Below are 20,757 nucleotides of genomic sequence, written 5' to 3'. Positions count from 1 at the left end.
TGATGTATGATCAGTGATGTACACTACAATGTAAAGATACTCATTTTGTTAGAATCACAGGGTTGAAAGGGACCTAAAAGGTTGTCTATTCTTGCAACTTGCTCTGTATGAAGGATACCACAATTTCTCTAGTGACATTAAGAGATTCCATACTCAGGAACTCTGCCTTGATATTCAGCTCAAGTATTCTCAAGTATCTCCATGCACCGCCCTGAAATAAATCCTTGCCGTTCTTGACATTCATAGAATTCAGATAACTCCAAAGAGTCATGTCTCTGCTTATTCAGTGACAGTGCCTATGCTGATCTTTTTCTTTCATTTTGTCCATAGTTAATGGTGGGAGTGCAGCTACCTGCATTGAAGCCACTGCCTCATTTAATATTGCTTAAAACAAGTATAGGCAGCTCTGCAATTAAAGACCCAACAAATGCTGGCTGTAATTAAAGAACCAACTCTGCTAACATGGGAACAATGCAACAGTGAGAATTTTTAAAGAAATAAAAAAGGAATAAAATAAGAGCAATAAAAGGCTGAAGAAATAAAATGTAGACCAGGCCTTAAGTTGGTCAATTTAAACACGTATAGTTCTTTCAATATTTCTTCATAAAATCAGTCTGTTGAACCTTATGATCCCTTTGGTTGCTCTCCTTTGAATGCTATTCATTTATTCCGCATCCTTCTACTACATAGCAATGCACTCCTCATTGAGAGCGTGTAACATTTGCTCACATGAAGAGGAAAGCTTGGGAAATCTGTATGCTTTCACTGAATTAAGAGATCAGCCATTTTTGCTTATTTACATCATTGGTTTATGTTTTGGCTTGAACCTATATCCTTTGAAGAGCAGCCCATCTCTGGAAAGAAATTCATTTACATGCCAGAGCATCTCCAGCATCAACTTACAAATAAAGTTAATGGATTATAAACTTGCATCATTTAGGGCACTAAATCACTATCACAATAATAAAGCAGGAAATGCACACAATTTAAGCAGAAACAACAAATATTCTCATTTTTATCATGATTAAGGAGAGCCATTAATCATATAGTCTGCATGTAAGATTAACAAGGAGTCACTTTTTCAAACATCCTGCAGTAAATCCAGAGCAAATCCAGCTGGAAAGTAACCATGGAAGTGAAATTACAATATAAGCACAAGACTGAAGTCTGTTGCCTTTTCCCTAAGAGATGCACACATGCAGCCATCCAGAGACAATCTTGCATGGTCTGATTTTTGATAGCTAGCCATATGCTCTGTGTAATATTGCAGGCCAACTGCCATCCCTTTACAGGAATGCTTTTCCCATCCACATATATTCCAAACATCTCTACTCTCCACATGAAGAGAGTTCAGTTGTGGGTACTCTAAAACTCCACTAAACACAGGACTGGATACTAGAGAAACATGACTCCTCAATTTTACTTTTATTTTCCTTAGCCTTTGTTTATACAGATTTGGGAACAATGTTACCTGAACCAGTCTTAAACATAATTTAGGTGATCTGTGTGGAAGGGGGCAAGTAGAGTTTAGTAAATGTATCTTGGCCTCAGGTTCCATCTTCCCACAGGAAGTATCATGTTGAAGGTCAGGATGCCACATCACAATGCCCTGACATATTTAAAGCACAGTAGAGGCCTGCAGCATCAATAGACCTAAACAATGTTTGAATTGCATTCTGGTCTCTGCCACAGTCTTGCAAACTCCAAGGCTTTAGTATGATCAGGACCAGTCTTTTCCATCTAAGCAAAACTGAAATATGCTAACAGAGAAGTAGGAGACAAACTATCATTAAGTGACCTGGTTTCTTAAGAGTTCTTTTTATGGTGGAGATGAAGGTCTAAATTCCAATCTATACTAAACACAGCTTCTAAATTCAATTTAAACATGGTTTGGCTATGAATAAACTGAGTTAGTTTAAATTTTTTTAGTTATGTAGATGAGTGTTTTCCAAAACACTTAATTTTTTCTTTGGATTATAAACTGTTTACTCATGATAAAAAGATATGTTAAGTCTTCAGAGTGAAATCACAAAAAACAGCAGAATTGGGCAGGAAAAGTATTTTAGCATGCTGGTTCCTGGGGATTCTTTTAAACCTAATATACACAGGCCTTTGACTTCTCCTGTTATTTTTCTATCCTTCCATAAAGTATAATGCTTTCATAACTTAGAACATATCGTTCAAACTGAAGCTGCACTATACTCATATAAACTTTTAAAACTATTTCACTAAGAGATTCATCCATCTATTTAAAAGCCATTACATTTTGCATATGTGCCAGATGCCACCTTTTCCCATTGGCTGAAAAGGACCAAAGTCTGTAAAACCAGAACCAAAATAGGATCTCACTCCCCACATTATGCAGGCAAGATCATCTTATCATTTTGATTAATTCACTTTGGTCCAGGATCCCTGCAAGGATAAGCGCATATTTCTAATTCACTCTGAACATTTAATAATTCTTTTCCTCCATTTTTTCCTCAGAGTAGTCCACTTACCTACTCTAAGGGGACTCAACCCCTTACAGCAAGTATGGAGTACCCACTAAAGATTAATGCTGTCTCTTTTCCTTTCAGTGCACACATGGAACACTATTATTTTTATTTAGCCCATTCATCCCTTCAATTTATGAAATCAATAATGTCTCTCCCCACTGCTACCTGCCTGTCCTGGGATGTTACACCCTATAATATCCCAACTGCTAAAGGGGTAATAGGAATATGAATTGCCTCCTCATCTTGGAACTAACTTGCAGACCCCCGATAGCTGAAAAGAGAAGGCTGCTGGTCAGAGAAGGCAACTCTGGGCCTTACTACACCTTATGCTGAAAACTGCTCAAATGTTGATCAGCTTAGTGGAGCAGTCGCATCTTAAGGTAAAAACCACTTCTATCCTTCACCTGCACAGCTGTGACTTGCCACTAGAGGCTTGGTGAACAGGGGCAGAACCAGCAAGTCACTGCTCCTGCTGGGCAGAGCAAGCGCCACCGCCCTGGAGCACCCAGTGGCCGCAGTGTCTCCTGCCACCGCTCAGACCAGCTCTACTCTCACAGGGCAGAGTGAGCTGGTCCAAGTGTGGTAGGGGAGCAGGCCTCCCACTGCTGCTTGGACCAGTTTGCTCTGCCAGGCAGAAGCAGAGCCAGTCTGAGTGGCAGTGGAAGGCATCATGGCAGCTGGGCACTCTGGAACTGCAGCACTCACTCAGCCTGATGTGCCCAACCCCACTATGCCCCAGTGTCCCCACTCACTCTGACTCAGAAGGAGCCACTGCATCCTGGGATACTGGAGGACTTTAACTTAGACAAAATAGCTGTGGGAAGTCGCCACAACATGAATGGAACAGGAGCAAAATTAAGTGGACTAGAGCTAATCTTGCCCTGGCGTGGCATAACTTTAAACTGAAAAACAAGTGTTTAAGTCACTTAGAAGGTATTAACATGAGTCAATTCATGGGTTAATAGCTCCAGAAGCAACCTAAAATTACCATGTAACGAGGCCCTCAGAGAAGAAGCGGACAAGAGACTGGAAAGGGCTCCTTCAGCAACAGGTTTCCAAGAACTGTGCTGGTAGAGGACCAAAGAGGACCACAGGACATAAAGAAGAGAAATCACCTACCAGAAAAGTGAGGTAGAAGAGTATTGGAAAAAATCGACTTCAAGTGTTTCACACTGGATTCCTGAGCTGGAACCCAGAGGAGTGGGTTTGCCTAGGTCCCCCTACCAGTCCCAAAGGAGGGATTACTAAAACTGCGGAGTCCAGAAATTCAAATCCCAAGGGCCTGAAAACTGCTGAGCCTTGGAGGGGGTACAGGACTCCTGACTTACTAGACTCTTTGTTACACTGACAGGGGAGAGGCTATTGGGGACTGAGCCAGAATCATAACCAAACCACCTGACAGTAGTGTAAGAGAGAAATCAGTGCTGCCTTATCATAAGTCCCCTCATACCAGCAAGACATTGCCAGCGGATGCAGCCAGATTCAGACACTCTTGCTGAAATCAAGGAGGAATATGCTTACACAAATAAAACATAATTTTAGGTGGAGGGAATCTTTCCTCCTCTGTAGACACATCAGACAGTTATTAAAGAACCATTCCAAGTTCACCTCCCCAACACTGTGGGTGTTTATACAGGTGCTCTGGAAGGGGTGGGGGGCCCTTTAATTAGAGTGGCTCCGGAGTGTCATGTGTATCAGCGTCCCCATGCTGAAAAATGGGGGCAGGGATACCTTAACTAAAGCTCATTTAACAAGCTTTCGTTAAAGTGCCCCTGCTGCCATTTTTCAGTGGGGATCCTGATGCATATGGTGCTGGAGTCTGCTAGAGTGCAGTAATTACCTCTCTCCAGCAGACTTGATTAATTGAGTCTGCTCTGACATGCTGTAATTACTTGTCAAACGTGTAAAGATGTCCTGTGACTGCAGAAGCTTCCTACTATTAGACTTCTGTTTTCTTCTAAAAAATCTGCATGTGCAAGTCTCACCAACATTACACGAGAGATCTATTTAAGGGGGAATATAGCCAAAGTATCTTTAACTTTACAGAACAGAAATGAAATATCCAGTCATTAAATGAAACAGAATGGTGTTAATATAGAATAATTAGTAATGATAACCACACACAGGTTGGATTTTATCCCCAAACATTTAGATCTCAGAAAGCCAATTCTAGTGGATTCAAAAGGTAGATTATTCACTTATGAACTGCCCTGTTTAAAAAAAGGATCACAGTAAAACTGGATAATAATCTGACTTATCCTCAGGGTTTCACAAGAGGCTGAGACAAAACATCTCTGCTGTCAAATACAACTTGCGCAAACCAGGCTGTAAAAGGCTTTAAGGAGCTTGCAGCTGTAACACTAAAAGGAATGACCTAGTGTATGTCAAAATGTTATGATTCCTTTGTAATGTTTTTCAATTTATAACATGCTGAAGCATTTCACTGGGACAGGCATGGTTCTGCACCGCTTGTAAAACTGCAAGAAGGATTGTAACAGTTTTAGAAGCTTGCTTAATTGACTCTCTTCATCAGCTCACAATCCTTACAAGATGGATGTGTATGTGCTCTCAAAGAGATTAATACATAGTCTGTTTCTAATAAAAGAGTACCTAGCTTTAAGACATTTAAAGTAAATGTCTGATTATAGTTCTGAAATTTGGGCACTTTTCATGATTTTTTTTTCCCCTACTTGATTTCCTTTCTCTACTCAGTAGCAGAACTGGGGTGTGGTTCATTACAGCATCTGCTCTACTGTCCTCTTTCCAACAGGCAACTCAGTCTCTATTTCTTTTTTTAAGGAGTCTATTAAAGTGCCAGAGGAAAATAAATTAATCCTGAAGTAGAAGCATTATCCCCATTTTAAAAATAGGGAAACTGGGGCACAGAGAAGCCAAGTGTCTCATCTAATCTGAATGAATCAATAGAAAAGCATCCAGATCACCTCTCCTGACTGAGTAATTGCTTCTCCCCTCTACCAAATTTCCAGACCTGTGGGGAGCCCTGATAGTCAGGCATGCCAAGGGCCCAACCTGGGTGCACAGAGTCCAGATGGAGTTGATGTGGGCCCTGATCCTGCCACTTGGGGCCCCAGGAGGTGGTGCAGAGCTGAGGAAGACAGCATGGAGCTCAGGGAGGCATGTGGAGTCCCGGGAGCTGGTGCAGGGCTGCAGGAGGTGGCACAGAGCCCCAGGAGACAGCAGAGGGCTGTGGGAGGTGGTACTGAGCCCCAGGAGGTGGCACAGGGCTGCGGGAGGCACAGAGAATCCTGCAAAGTGGCATGGGGTTATAGGAGGCAGCGCAGGGCTAAGCAAGGTGAATGGCACTCCAACAGGCAGCATGGGGCTGATCCTGGCTCCTGGGGCGCAATCAGGCCTGTGGACTGGCCCCAAGACGTTCATCCAGCCCCCACCAGCATTGAACATTAGTGTTCTAGACCAAAGGCAAAAGCGGGTTGATGGACGAAGGGCTATGTGGTACGTTCCTTCCTTTGATCCCCACATATTGGAAGAACCCTTTTGCTTCATGCTCTGAAGAAACTCAAGATACCAATGACAAGCAAGATTAAAAGGTCAGGTTGAGCCCAGTGTTATACTTATGCATTAAGATGCATTGTTCAAGCAATCTGAGCTGACATTAAAGAGAACTGAAGTGGCAGAAAAGTTAACAGCATCTCCACAGTTAGCACAAACTTACAAACCTAGTCAAATAAAAAATACCTCAAAGTTTCTCAAACAAGCACAAAAAGCAATAGTTGGTCCACTGAGATTAAAGACTGAGACAGTTCTTTCTGTTGCCTTGTGCCTTGACACATGCCAGAGAGGGCAAGGCTCTGTCCTTTTATGCAGAAATGAGCTCATGACCTTTTTCCAAGAACGAGATGGTCTTTGATCTCAGCAAGGGCAGGATCTGGACCTGTAGCTGGCAGATATATTAATATCATAGAACCTTTGGATGGGTAGGGGAGTGCTTCTTGCTCGCACAAACGCATCTCCCTGAACTTCAGCAGGACTGGTTTGATTTTTCCCATGTGGCTTCACTCTTATAGATGATAGGCCTATTTTTAATTGTAACTACCCTCATAAGTGGCTACTTGCATAGCCTTCCACTGCATCTAGCTCCATGTCTTGACTATTCGGCTAAACATGTCTTCCACTAAGGCTGAGTGGTAAGATAGAAAAAAAACCTGTCATATGTTTAAAATAGTTTAGGTTAGACTTGCAGTCAAAATTAGAAAAAAAAATTGCCATAGGTGATTATTTTCATTTACATAACAGAGGTTAAACCAAAGTAATAGTTCTGCCTGGTATTTAGCTTAGGTTCTATCTTCTTTTCCCCCAAACCTAAGGAACAGCACTTTGTGCCTCAAATGTCCAATCTTTCCCAATTGTATAGTTGGTGTTAAAAAAGAAGATATTACCTAACCAACTCTCCTTCTTGTGTATTTCCTGGACTGCTATAGCAGCTCTACATGACTTGTAAGCAAGGCCTTGTGATGAAGGCACTGAACTGAAATTCTAGTGACTGAGTTCAATGCCTGTTTCTGCCATAGACTTCAAGTGTGACTTTGACCAAACTACTTGATCAAAGTACTCATCTCCCCAGTGCAGGGCTAATACTAACCAAACTCCACAAAGGTAATGTTAAAAATAAATAGTTTATAAGTATGAATACATATTTTCCTCAAAATCAAGTTTCGGGAAGGTAAGGCCTACTATGCTGTCTATATATCACCTGGGCTAGGGACAGACATTCAAAATGCCAGAGGCTGAATTGATTCAATCTTTGGAGGTTAGTCTACCATGCCTAGACTGAATCAGTTTGCAACTGTACAGACATTCCCTTTGGACTGAGGAAATGCAGGCACATGCACTCAGGCCAGGAACTGGGGGGCACTAGAGCACAGTCCTCGGCTGCAGGGAAACTGTGCTGGGGGGGCATGGAGCCCCGGCAGTAGCTAAAAGTGAACCGGCCGGGGAGGGAGTTTAATTCCCCCCTCCTTGTTCCACCTGCTCAAACCCAAGCCAGGGTCTGCCTGGTACTGCTCCCTCGCTGCTGGCTGGCAAGGCCCCTGAGGGGGAGACACAGGAAGGGGGGTTATTTCCCTCTGTACCCCACTGCTTCCAGGGGACCACAGTGGAGACTGCCTGCCTCGACTGTGGCTGCCCCTGCTCGCTCTGTGCATGGGGCAAGCAGTGGGATAAACACCCTCATGTCCCCTCTGCTAGATGCTGGAGGGAAAGGAGAATAACCCTCCTCCCTGCCCCCTCACCCAAGTGGCCCTGCCACCCAGCCTCTGGCTGGGCCCCTGACCCTGCTGCTGGAGCAGCGAGGGGACAGGGCCCTAACGGAGACTGCAGCCTCTGTCCTGGAGTCCAGGGAGCGTAAGCCTCTTCCCAGTGCGGCAGATGGCCCCCTCTGAGCCTCAGTGCCACTGCCCCATGGAGTCTGCGGCAACGCTGACCCCCATTCATGCACACCCCCCCCCACCAGAAAGAGGCTTGTGCTCCCTGGACACCAGGACAGAGGCTGCAGCTCCTGTCAGGGCCCTGCCCCCTCACCATGCCAGCGGCAGGGTCAGGGGCCTGGCCAGAGGCCAGCCAACAGGGCCACTTGGGTGAGGGGGCAGGGAGAGGGGTTATTGGCCCCTCTCTCTGGTGTCTGGCCGAAGGGGCAGGACAAAGTTTATCCCACTTGCTTGCACTAGGCATGGAGCAAATGGAGACAATGATGACTGGGGCGGGCAGAACCTGCTGTGGTCTCCCAGAGGCAGTGGGGTAGGGAGGGGAATAACCGCCTCCTTGCCCTCTCTGCCTCGGGGGCCATGCCAGCTGGTGTTTCGCTGCACCCCTGGACCGCCTCTGCAGCAGTGAGAGGGGGAGCACCAGGCGGACCCCGGCTCAGAACTTATGTTCTGTTACAGGTTTAAACAAGTTTCTGATCACTTAAACCAGTTTATGTGTAATGTCTGTCCCTAGCCTTGAGGTTTCCGCTATGCAAAGGAATATCTTCCTGGCCAGTGAAGCCAACTATGTTTTCTTTGAGTCTCTACTGTAGTGTAAAGCAGACTTAAAAGAGCTCAGGATCTGGGTCACATTCCTTTTACCCATTTCAGCTTCTTCCTAAGAACCAAATTCAGCCCTCCTGTAGTTTCACTGCCTCACGGCACTTACACTAACAAGAATTCAGCCCCAAAGCTCTCTACGGTTACATTAAAATATCATTCAGTGTTATTCAACTTTTAAAGATCCAAACTGACAACTGCTTAGGGTAGCAACTGTACAAGGACAGGGCCTTTAATTACAGCCATTGACTTCAATGTCCTATTTCCTGCTTCAAATTGTTTCATAGCAAGCAAAGGGAAGAATCCTATTTCACTTTATGCATCCAAATTGTAGTTTACAATTGCATAACTGCTCTATCTCTCTGACTTCCCAGCCTAGTGCTCCAACAGTTTGGAGGGCAGGAGAACAATGATGAATTTTTTGTCCTACTGGGAAAAAGAATCCAATCTAGATCCCAGGACCCCCTTGCCTTCCAGAGCACCAGCTCTCTCACTGAGCCTCACACCTACAAGCTTATTCTTTTCTCCTGGACCCCATGTACATCCAGCTCTTGGCTGCCCAAGCCTTAGAAAAGAGACTGGATAATGTCTAACCCATGGTGTGGCAATTAGATCACCAGGAAGACAGAGAGATGCAAATTCAAACCTACTCTGGGGAAGGAGCACTAGAAATTCCTGAATAAATGCCCTAACTGCTAGACTATTGGACGAACACATGCATGGGACCCCCTCCTCTTCTTCTTCCTCTCCATCCCTGTTACGGAGTTTTTTGGCAGGTACAATTTCATGACTTAGAACACTTATGTGGCTATACTGCACATGGAATAAGATGACAAATTGCATGTAAATGCCAAAAATGGCAGTGAAGCTGCTGGAAAACTGACATTTGGGAATGTAAAGTAAAACAGGATTCTGCCCAAAGTGTTCACTTTTTGTTTCCTCCTTTATCTGTGCTGCCATAGGAACATGTGAATTGTAACAAATTGCTATGAGCACTATTCACAAACAGCGTATAAGGGTCAACAGTTATAAAACTGCCACAGAGGCAGCTGGATTTTATTGTGTCAGTTCTGTTTTTAGAAAGCCTTTTGTGTCCTCACAAAAAATACAATATATTTCTAATCAGGAAGTCATCCTACATGAGCTTATTATTTCACAGGAGGACAAAATTTGAGCCTAAAACAGCTTGATAATGTCATTTCAGCTTGTTCATAAAATTAGCCATTGTCACACATCAAATGAACAGCTTCCTTGGTCTCTTGCCTGTTCCAACATATGACCCAACACATTCTCCTCTAGTGCACAGCCAGAATCAAAGAATAAGCCACTGTAACATTTTGTTTCTTTCTAACAGCAGGTTCATATTTAGTTTTTTGTCTAAAAGATTATCCTCACAGAAAACAGCTTATAGTGACAGGACTGATTGAAGGCATGGGTAAAATAATATATTAGAAATATACAAACCAGCAAGTGTGGATTGCTTGCAGAATAAATACCTCCATTATGGATCTTTTCACATGTAGGTCACTGGTTCAAATTCAGCTTAAGATGGTGATGAGTGAAAAGGAAGAGTGATTTTGTGTTAAGAACTCTGGCTGCCAGATAGTCATGAGATCTGGGCCCCACTCCTGGCTCTGCCATGGGAAGTGGGTGATCTTGGGCTAGTCACCAGATTCCACATTACTGCTATTTCTAGTTGCCAAGTTGATATAAGTGGTGGTTGGGAGAAGAAGGGTGGGAAGGAAGGTGGCTCTCAGTCCAATTCTTGATTAATCAATATCCAAAATTTGTCATCATAGTTGGACCTCTCAATGTTAACAGCAGCAGAGGCACCGCGCTGAATCAGCCTAAACTCTATGGCCGTGTGAAATTTCACCAAGTGTTTCGTTTCAAAGCTGTTTTGATGCGTTTCGAGCTCAAAACAGCAAAATTAAAATGAAACAAAAAGCTTCAAAATGAAATGAGGGCACTCAAAACTTTTCAAAAGTTTCAAAACATTTTGAGTTTTGAAGCAGCCCCGTGGCTGGAGGCAGGGGAGAGCCAGGGCTCCACTCTGTGTGGCTCTGAAGCCCCATGGAGCTCAGCCCAGCGATGGGAGGTGGAGCACAGCCCTGGCTCTTCCCACCTCCTGCCACCAGGCTGTGTTCCATGGGGATACAAGCCCCACAGAGCTCAGCCTGAAGGCTGGAGGTGAAGTGAAGGCCCTGAAGGCAGGTAGTCAGGGCTGCACTCTGCCTCATGCTGCCAGGCTGAGCTCCATGGGGCTGCGGAGCCCCATGAAGTGCAGCCCAGTGGCATGAGGCAGGCAGAACCAGGGCTGCATTCTGCCTCCCACCGCTGGGCTGAGCTCTGTGGGGCTCTGCAGCCCCACTGAGCACAGCTCTGGCTCTCCCCTGCCTCCTGTCACCAGGCCGGATGGATAACAGGAGGCCGCCACTGCCAGCAAGTGTCACCCATTTTGCTTTTTTGCAGTATGAGGTGAGTTTCTGAGAAACCTCTGCACCTATCTCCTTGAAACTTGGTAGGCTTCATGCCCTCAGAAGGGGCTACCATCCCTGCACTTTTCATCTGAATTGGGCAAGAAACTATGGTTTTAGGCATTTTCATGATTCCCCATTATAGCCTATGGGTGAAACATCGAAACGCATTGAAACAGCCAAACAGTTTCAATTAAATGAAATGGGACAGTGTTTCGAAACGAAATGGAACACTATCCCTTTGAGATGGCGAAATGGATGTCAAAACAAAACAATGGTATTACGCACAGCCCTACTAAACTCCCTCTCTCACCTACAGACGAGAACTGAGGGATATTAGTGAGGGAATCTGTAAGAGAAGTTCACACAGATATTGCCTGTTTTGTTCTAGTTCTCAGCCTAAATAGAGGCTTTTATTTTCCATAGCTGTCACCTTGGCACATTTCACCATCATGAATTCACTTAATTAAAAAAAACAGTCACATACACACAGGCAAATAATCCCACCTTATTCAGGGCACTCAAGAGTAAAGGTTTAAAACAACAGCACTGCAGAGTAGACACTCCTGAATTAACATCCACAACAGTTGTAGGCATAAATGGACTACATAATCACTACAAAAATTTAATCTCATGCTATCTTGCAGTGCCTGGTTTTAGAATTCCATCATTCTGGCCTGCCTGGATCATTAATGGTAGTGTTGAAGTGATTCCGTAGCTGATGACGATGTTTGCCTGAATCCTTAATGAGGTTTTGGCCAATTTCAATACATTATCTAAGTAAAGAGACATATTTCAGCAAATTTTTTTGGATTTGTTTTCCCTACATTGTTAACCTAAACCATAATCTCGTTTTACCGAGGGTTGTATTTTTCAGTGTGTACTCCCAGTACTCTCTCTATATGGGCTAGTTTTGCTCCTCTCCACCCCACTCTAAACCCTGGCCAGCAGGGAGCTGTTACAGAAGAGTGTTAAAATCGACAAAGAAATGCAGTTACAAGCATCTTTGGCATTTAATGATACAGTTTGTATGATCCCATGATACAGCAGTCAGAAGACAGAAGGACAGGAGATGGTGGTGACTCTTACTGTACTAGTTTACAAACTACACTAGACACTTCCTGACGGAAGCAGATCATGACACTTGAACAAATAAAGCTTTAGAGCTACTTCATCAGTGAATTAAGCCAACATGAGCCACAAATCAATCTCATTTTACCAAGCTTCCATTAAACACCATGATGTAAAAATGGCAAAGCAATGTTAGGTCACATCACACTGGGATGATTTATTGTACTCTGTAATGCCATTTGGTAGAGTATCTTGAATCCCATGTCTGATGGGATGGGGTATAGTACTGCTTTAACATTCCATGTTGCCTTTTGCACAGGTCAAACAGCCTGGCCGTGGCTCCCAAGCATCAGTGGAAACAGGCCCAGCAAGAGACCTATCAGACCCAGCAGAAATACGCAAGAACTCAGGGGGAAAAAAGGCAGAAAACAATCATGACATTTGACTAGAGGACATCCATACAATTCTGGGGACACAAGTATGGGAAAACATTACTTGCCAAAGCACAACGAGGCTCAGGCATGAGTGTCAACTCGAAATAGGGAATTTCTCCATAGTTACCTGCAGCTAAGAGTACTGTGTCCAGTGATTCTTTGCAATTCTTTGGTTAGTGTATGAGCTAGTGATAGTATGAATTTTTATTCAAAGGTACTCTTTCCTCTCATGGAAGGAAGTTAAAAGTTAAATATTTCATTACTGCAATAAAAGGGACAATTTTTGCTTATCATTTCTATGCAAAATACATTATCTGAGACTAAAACAGAAAGGAATGAATAAATATAAAGGAGGAAATTATTATACAATACGATTTGTACGTCTTAGGGTTCAGTTGAAAGTTATTGTACCTGAAATATCAATAGCATAAATGCAGGACAAATGAATGTTTGTTCTTTTTCATTTGAGGCAAACTGTTTCTCTTTGGAACTGACAATAATGAGAGTAAATGAACAGGAACATAGGATTTATCCTATCTGATCAAACTCATAGTCTCTGTATCTTTCATCTAGCATTGGTTTCAGAAGAAAAGGGAAAAACAGCTCCTCTAATGCATGTGGGATACCTATCCAATGCTAAGGAAAACACTGAACATGGGTTGAAAACTCCTTCCTAACCCCTAGTAAACACCATCTTTTAGTTAATATTTTATCCCTTAAAGTTACAAAGAAATATTAAAATGTTTCAAGCCTGGCTGCACTCTCTGTTAGCCTCATTTCCATGTGCGCCTGAATATTACCAGAAGACTACAGTGATTGTGGGCATATGTGTCAGTATCAAGTTTCAGCTGTGATAGAAGGGATCTCTTACCTTCAGACAGGGACAAGTCATCAGCTGGAGACACCAGGTCTGCCTGGATAGCAAGGCCATTGCTCAACCGTGTGGTAATCTGATTAGTCAAGATAACCTGTAAATAGATAGGGAGAAGGGAGAAAAATGAATTATTATAGCTACAGGAAGGCAGATAGCAGCTTACACGAGGACTGGGACGTATGCAGACAGATCACAGCCTCCCCTCCAACCCCCCACAACCTTCAGCAAGTTCACCTCTCCTGGAAAATTTGGCACAACCTGCAATAACTTGTCAAAGGCATATTATAAAAAACAGAACAAATGGAGTACTGCCTTTCAGAGATAGTTGCAGCTAAATACTACACAACATACATATCTGTAAGGAACTGTGGGGAACCTCTTTTTTGGGTACTCAATTGAACATGCTTTAAAGAGAGGTCTGGTTTTCATATGGCACTTCAGTATAGCATGCAGCAGTCTTCCCAAACTGAAGGAAACCACACTTGTCTATATAGTTATGGCTTCACTTAAAAAGTTCATTTAAAGCAAGGGAGAGAATCTGGTAGATAAGCCAGTGTGCGAAGCACCCATGCAACAGAAGTTGCCTTACTTATGAAAGGACAGGTACACAGGTCAGTTTGTCTCCTAAGCATTATTTGTGGACAGAAATAAATCATCCATATTCTCTGTCCCCAACGTATGTTTTAAAAGTTTCTCATCCTCACATCAGCTCCTGATTCTTCATGAAACAATACATTATTAGCCCTATACAGATGAGGCATCCTGCTGTGAAGATATGAGAGAGAGTAGATAGGGCTGTAAAGAATTGTAGTTTTTTAGGAGAATCTTTCCACACACATTTTAGAAAAGACAGGAACTAACTAGGCAAGTGATATTATATGAACTATCCTTATACATCTATTTGCAGAGGACTATGAGATCCATTTCAATCAAAATTTAAAAGTCTTGAAACAAACGTATTATTTTAGAATTGTAAAGACACATGGATAATTCATTCACCTAAAGTATTTAGCTGTGGGTTCTGCACTCTCTTGTTCTGACTGAAACAAGTAGCAGAAGTGCTAAAATTGAGAATCACAAGATTTACTGTTATGGTTAGGGCCTGGTTTACATCACGACTTCGCATTTTTCATGAAAAACATGAAATTAAGTGACTTTTACGAAAAATGCCATTTGCAACAAAATGCCATGATATAGTAACTGGCTGGGGAGTTCCCCAGCAAGCAGCTATGTCATGGCATTTTGGTTCAAAAAGATGGCTCTTGCAGGCTGGGAAGGTATTTCCCAGCCAGCTGCAAGAGCCTAGCAGCCTAGGGGAGGGGGAAGAGGTTGCAAAAGGAACAGGGGGAGGAGAGAGCTTGGAGATGGGTAGAGGAGGTACTGTTGGCTCTTCTGGGCAGGAAAACTGGGGTGAGGAAGATTGGGGGGCACTTGGGGGTTGCCTTGACAGATAGCCCTGGCACCAGGTAAGGGAGGGACTATTTGTTCCCTCACATGTGTTCTCTCTCCCTGCCCCCAACCCCTGGTGCCTCAGTTTTCCTGCCTGGAGAAGCAAAGAGCCCCTTCCCTATCCAGTGTCAGGGCTGTCTGCCAAGGCAAACTCTATGCAGCCCCAAGCCCCCATGCCCCTGTTTTCCCACCCAGAGGAGCAAACAACCCTTCCCCTACGTCAAAGTGGGGTGCACAAGACAATCCATTGGGGTGCAGGAAGAAAATATTAGAACTTCTATTTATATTTATATAAATATACATATATTGCGGGTGCGTACTCAAAAATTTTTTATTGATAGGGGTGCGTGATCAAAAATTTTTGGAGACCACTGCCCTACCTATCCCCAAGCTCTCTCCTTCCCCTGTCCCTTTTGTGACCCCTTCCCTCTCTCCTGGGCAGCTAGGCTTTTGCTGCTGGCTGGCAAATGCTTTCCCCAGCTAGCTACTGCTGTTACTGCTTCTTCCAGCATGGCAAGGGGGCATGGGCCTTTCAGCAGCAATCAGAGGCCTTGGGAGCAAGGCCTCTACTGCTACAATTAAACCTGGGCCTAAACCTGCCCCCTCAGCCAAGGGGGGGGTGGGGGAGAGGAGGGAGTGTCATGATCTGGATCCAAAAACGGTAGCCCCCACCATGGTTGGGTCATCACATCAGCAAGCTGGGTCCACAATTTAAACCAGGCCCTAGTTATGACAGGACTTTTCCAGTGACCAAAGCAAGCAGCACTGCAAATCTCATAAGATGGCCAGATCTCATGAGCTTTTTGTGGTCATATTCTGCAGATTCAAGAGGCTCTGATAACAACAAAAACTTAGGATATATCTAATGCTATACAAATATTTATTTCTTCCATTAAGGGGATGAACCATTAGCCACTCCTTATACCTCCAAACATCAAAGGGGTTTTTTTTTCCTATTCAGAGATAGAAAGCATCAACTAGTACAAATGCCACCAACTCACCAGAGTAAGTAGGCAAGTGTGGCTCAATTATAGCTTAATCACATGTTGTATGAAAGTATAAGTCTCCAAAATGCCAAGTATTGGCTTCCACCCTTGGACATTAAAAATAAAGCTATAGTCATATGTCTTAGAGTATATTTATACTGCTCACTTATGATGCCAGGCAGCACTGTACTAAGACATATTTTGCTAGGCTTGCACATGCTGCCTTTCACATCAGAGGCAATGTAACAACCACCTTAGTGCTGAGAGGTAGAACTTATTGGCATGTAAGCAGCACTGCAATGAGGCAGCTACACAACTTTCACTTCAAGAGGTACCACATATGGATTGAGTAGAATGCATCTCAGTAACGTACTGCCTGGCACCATAATTGAGCATCATCAACAATCACTGAAGGTCCAAAACTTCTAATGCACGCACATGAAAATAAGTCTATTCAGTAGACATTACCACTGAAGTTACCACATTTCAGCTGCACCTGGAGAAAGGCACAAAGACAGCTTAACGGATCTTCTAAGTTGTATCCTGCAATCATAGCTCCAATGTCACTATTCTGGCAGCTGAGCATGAGAGTGCAATAGCACCGAGGTCCCAACACTGACATGCTCACCTTGCCAAGTGCTGAGTGGTAGGCTAACATAGAGCTGGCTCCTTACAGTGAGAGAAATCCCAGATGGCTGCTTTGTACCACCAGAAAGGCATAAAGCAGAATGGTGAAGAGGAGGCTAAGGATCTTCTTCAATGGGGGTATTCATCTAGGGGTCTGCATGTGTCTGATTCATCCAAGTCGCGGGGGAGGGAGGTGTGTATGTGTGCACGCACACATGTACGCATGCACATGCAGGACTGGTCCCTAGAGCTACCAATAAAAGTTTATTATAAAAGGGAAAGCTCAGTTTGCAGATTATCAGGTTACAGTACGATAGACCGCTGTCACTGCCACCATAAAGACCTAGGTATAGACCTTGCTCAAAGACCTACTTCTTTAATACCTTTATTTTTTTTACTGGATAAGAGTTACAGACCTGTGAACTGGAGTTCTGTGACTCCAACAGGGCAAACCTGTATTCAAACTATAAAAGATAGCTACCCAAGGCATACATGCCTGATAGAAGAGCATTCAAAAGTAAAGAGAGGCTGATATCAACAGAGGGAAAGAATGGGCTTCAGATTAACATTACACAGTTTGAAAGGGAAACTGCCACGATTATTTGTAATACCTTAGATTAAATAAATATTTACTATACATACAGTATATATGCAAGCTGGTGCAGTATGAAGTTTTTATTGGCACAAGTTTGCAATGACCACATTACTCACAAGTGTCAAAAGTACCCGTGAGCAATGCAGTCATCTCAAATTTGTGCCAAGATAAACTTTATACTGTGCCATCATGTATTTTGTTTATGTAACGTATTTCAGAGAAAAGCTACTGTATATAAGGGTTATTTAAAACTAAACTAAAAGAACTATTTTTCATAACCCTCTCCTTCAAAGAAAACAGACCCTCCAAGCTCAAAATGGAGAGAAAACAGAGAAATTACAACAGTGTAACTGTACCTAGACCTGCCAGATTATTTAGTTTTTCCCTTAAACAAAGAATTTTGCGGCATTGTGTTGGATAGTGGATTATAATAATTTATATTAATGATTATTTGATTATTACATATTATATTATATCATTATAATCATTATCTTGACTCCAGGAATGCCTCTCTCTCACTTAGTTGCCTGCCACAATAGAGCTCAGTTTCTACAAACCCCACCAGGGATCATACTCCATTAATAGTATCCCAGACATCTTGTTCTACTCTGTACAGTGCCTGCAAAAAGGCACATTCTTACACAGCAAATCTGCTGTGGTTCTTATTCAGGACAACATCTAATTGCGTTTAAGTTCCATGACTTCATAGGGGCAGTTAAACCCACACTTAAGTACTGTTCTGAATAGTTCTGAATGTTTCTTTCTGAGAAAAAGTAAAATGACACTATTCTTTATTCCTGTTAATACTATAGAGCTGAAAGTGAGATTCAATTTTAGTTTAAGCAGGAATCCACAGATTGTTAAATAAGTACAAAATAGATAAATACAAAATACAGTGCCAAAATCTGTCTCAGTTATATTTTTCCAAGCACACTTTCAGCAGATTCTGCCCTCATTATAGCTGTACTCCCCCAGTTATCAACTGATAGCACAATTTTGGGTCCCCAGCTTCAGACATTTTGCACCTGATTTTCAAGGCTGTTGAGTAACCTCAGCTTTCAATGGCTTAAACTAGAATTGTGAGTAATTAGCAAAAGATGGAAAGTAGGCCTTAAGCATCTCAAACTGGGCAGGAACAAACTGAAGCACCCAGAATTAAGTGATACATTTGAAAATACAGCTCTTCAAATATAGGTTCATAAGTTTAATATAAATTTCCAAACAACATACTTGTATACAAGCTACCTACCCAAAATATTTAAGGTTATTTTACATTTCTAAACCCATATTTTCTAAAAGTCGAAAGTCCCATTTGTAAGAGCAGCACCCACAAAAAGATTCACATCTCCAGTATTACTCATCACATAGATACATCCAAGTTGACAGCCCAAATACCATCCCCACTTGACTGTGATACCAGCAACCACAGTGAGTATTAACATTTCTTAAGTATCTTCTTCACCAAACTATAAAAAGATACTTCCCACCCACCTCCTGATCCAGATCTGTGGCTCACAAGCATCTGCAAAGACTCATAAGTTATGTGAGGGGGCTTATTACAATCTGAAGGAAGGGGAGATTCAGGCAGACTGGCCAAGCATGTCTTGGTAGTTTTCTGGTGGGTGTCACACTTATATGGCAAGGAGAACCTAACTGGGTCACTTTATAGAGTGCTCTGCAAAAGTTGCATGCTGGCCCTCATTTTAAGATCCAATCTCTCTCACTTCTCCAGGGCTATAAACAAGGGCTGTAGAATAAAAAGCTGGAAAGGTCAGGATATCCATCTTACATGTCTCTCCTGGAAAAGGGCACCTCCAGCTGCTATGCAGTGTTTCCTAACAGGTTGGTACATCAATTCAGTGCTGCTTTAGGGGAGAGTGCCCTGTATGAATCACTGGTACCAGTTCACAAAGGAGATCTCCCATTCCAGGGTTGATCAGGCTGGACCTATTTAGTTCCTGAGAAAAGATTGCAAGCCCAGGTAAATAAAAGAAAAGTCCCTTTTGTAGTGGGCTCCTAACAAATAACGAGCTTCAGTACCAGCAGTCCTGGCTTCATCTTAAAGGTACAACTTGAATCATAAGTCTGTTATTCTCCCACAGAGCTCTATATACCAAGGATTTTGTTGTGTAATATCTTAATGTGTAAGAACTCCCATTGTCCGGTATCAATTAACCCAACAAAACTCCCTCTCATTCTGATTAGAAAAATCACCAGAGTTCAAGGAAACAGGAAACAAACACCTTTCTTCTCCATCTCCAGCTGAGCCCAAACATGTGTGACAAGTGGTAGATTTGTGCTATTGTTTTCTGTTCCCTGTTCATGGTAAATCAAAAGCATGAGTCTTCCCCAACCAATGATTGTGCATAAACAGACAACACCCTCTACCTAAAATGAAGGGTGAAAAGGTTAGTTAGATAGCTCAGTCCTGCTACAAACCTGAATTAGTCACTCACTTTCCAATGGAGTTCAGTAAATCACTATGCCTTAACCTTTCAGTGTAGCCAACCACAATGTGCAAATTGTTTAATGAGGAACTGTACTACACATCTGTGACAAAATGCAACAGAATTGTAAACACCATAGGTAGATTCAGTTTTTAGAGCCATTTCTTGGAAAAAAATTGAACTTCTTGCAATGCTTATAATTATTTAATTCTACACCCCCTGATCTTATTAGGAAGATAAATATTAGACACCATCTATTAATTTATAGACCGTAAACTCCCTAAGACAGAATCTACATCTTCATTTCTAGGTAAGTGTACAACACTATGACTACCAGTTAGAGATGCACCAATATATGGATGCCATATTGGATCGACACAGGAAAATTAACATTATCGGCTACTGTCTTGTTTTTGGCTCATGTAGCCAACAATGTATCAATAAATATGCCTTCTGGCTGGGGCTCCCAGATGCTGCATGCAGCCACAGCACATATGTGGCTAGAAGCATAGCCAGGCAGTGTGGGAACAGCACCCTGCAGGTAAGTCTGTGAAGGGGAAGAGGCATGGGGGAGGGAAGTGGTGTGGGGGGTAGATCAAGGCCCCCATGGTGAAGAAAGGAGCAGGATGGGGCAGGGGCAGGGGCTGGAGATGGGTGGGGGCACTGCCCAGCCAGAGGGATGAATAGGACTCCGGTGCTGGGGCAGGGAGTGGGACGGAGCTGCAGGCAGTCCATCTGGAGGTGCAGGAGGAGTGGCACTTTGCTGCTCCGCACATGCCTGAGGGAGGCATGGGGGGCATGTGCCCCCTGGATTTGTGCACAGGGTGGAGGCTAGCTGTCCACTGTGGGCCTGGGGCTCACTGCTGTGATGCCTTTTGCTCCAGTAGCCCTGCAACAGCCACGGCCCCCCTGACAACCCAGAAGTGGTGAAGGCAGCAAGCTGTGCTGCAGGGCGGAGAGCCCCAAGCCCACAGTGGGTGCCCATCTCTACCCTCACCCCACTCGGCTCCACTCCTAAAAGTCCCTAAGCTTAAAAATGGTGGCGGTGGTACTTGAACTAAAGCTCATTTGATAAGCTTTAGTTTAAGCACCTCCACCACCATTTTTAAGCACTGGGACACTGATCCCCTTGACTAGCTACCCAGAGCTCCATCCCACTCCCTGACATGGCCCTGGGGTCTCATTCACCACTCTGGCTGGGCAGCCCCAGCCCCTGTCCTACTCCCTCCCTCACCGTGGG

At 43.5% G+C, this 20,757-nt stretch overlaps 1 protein-coding gene across 2 annotated transcripts in view; it reads right to left on the bottom strand.

Moving 5' to 3' along the window:
* Positions 1 to 20,757, bottom strand: part of RAD51B (RAD51 paralog B) — a 665,539-nt gene that overhangs the window by 333,317 nt on the left and 311,465 nt on the right. For both annotated transcript variants that reach the window (XM_090033201.1, XM_090033202.1), the window contains exon 11: positions 13,411 to 13,507. In XM_090033201.1, the coding sequence (XP_089889327.1) occupies positions 13,411 to 13,507 (97 nt within the window). The remainder of the gene's footprint in view (positions 1 to 13,410; positions 13,508 to 20,757) is intronic.

The sequence above is a fragment of the Crocodylus siamensis genome, chromosome 2 (genome assembly GCF_052110815.1).
Source record: "Crocodylus siamensis isolate JL-2025a chromosome 2, ASM5211081v1, whole genome shotgun sequence".
NCBI lineage: Eukaryota > Metazoa > Chordata > Crocodylia > Crocodylidae > Crocodylus > Crocodylus siamensis.
Note: the sequence above shows the minus strand (reverse complement) of the source record. Positions and strands in the feature narration are given on the sequence as shown.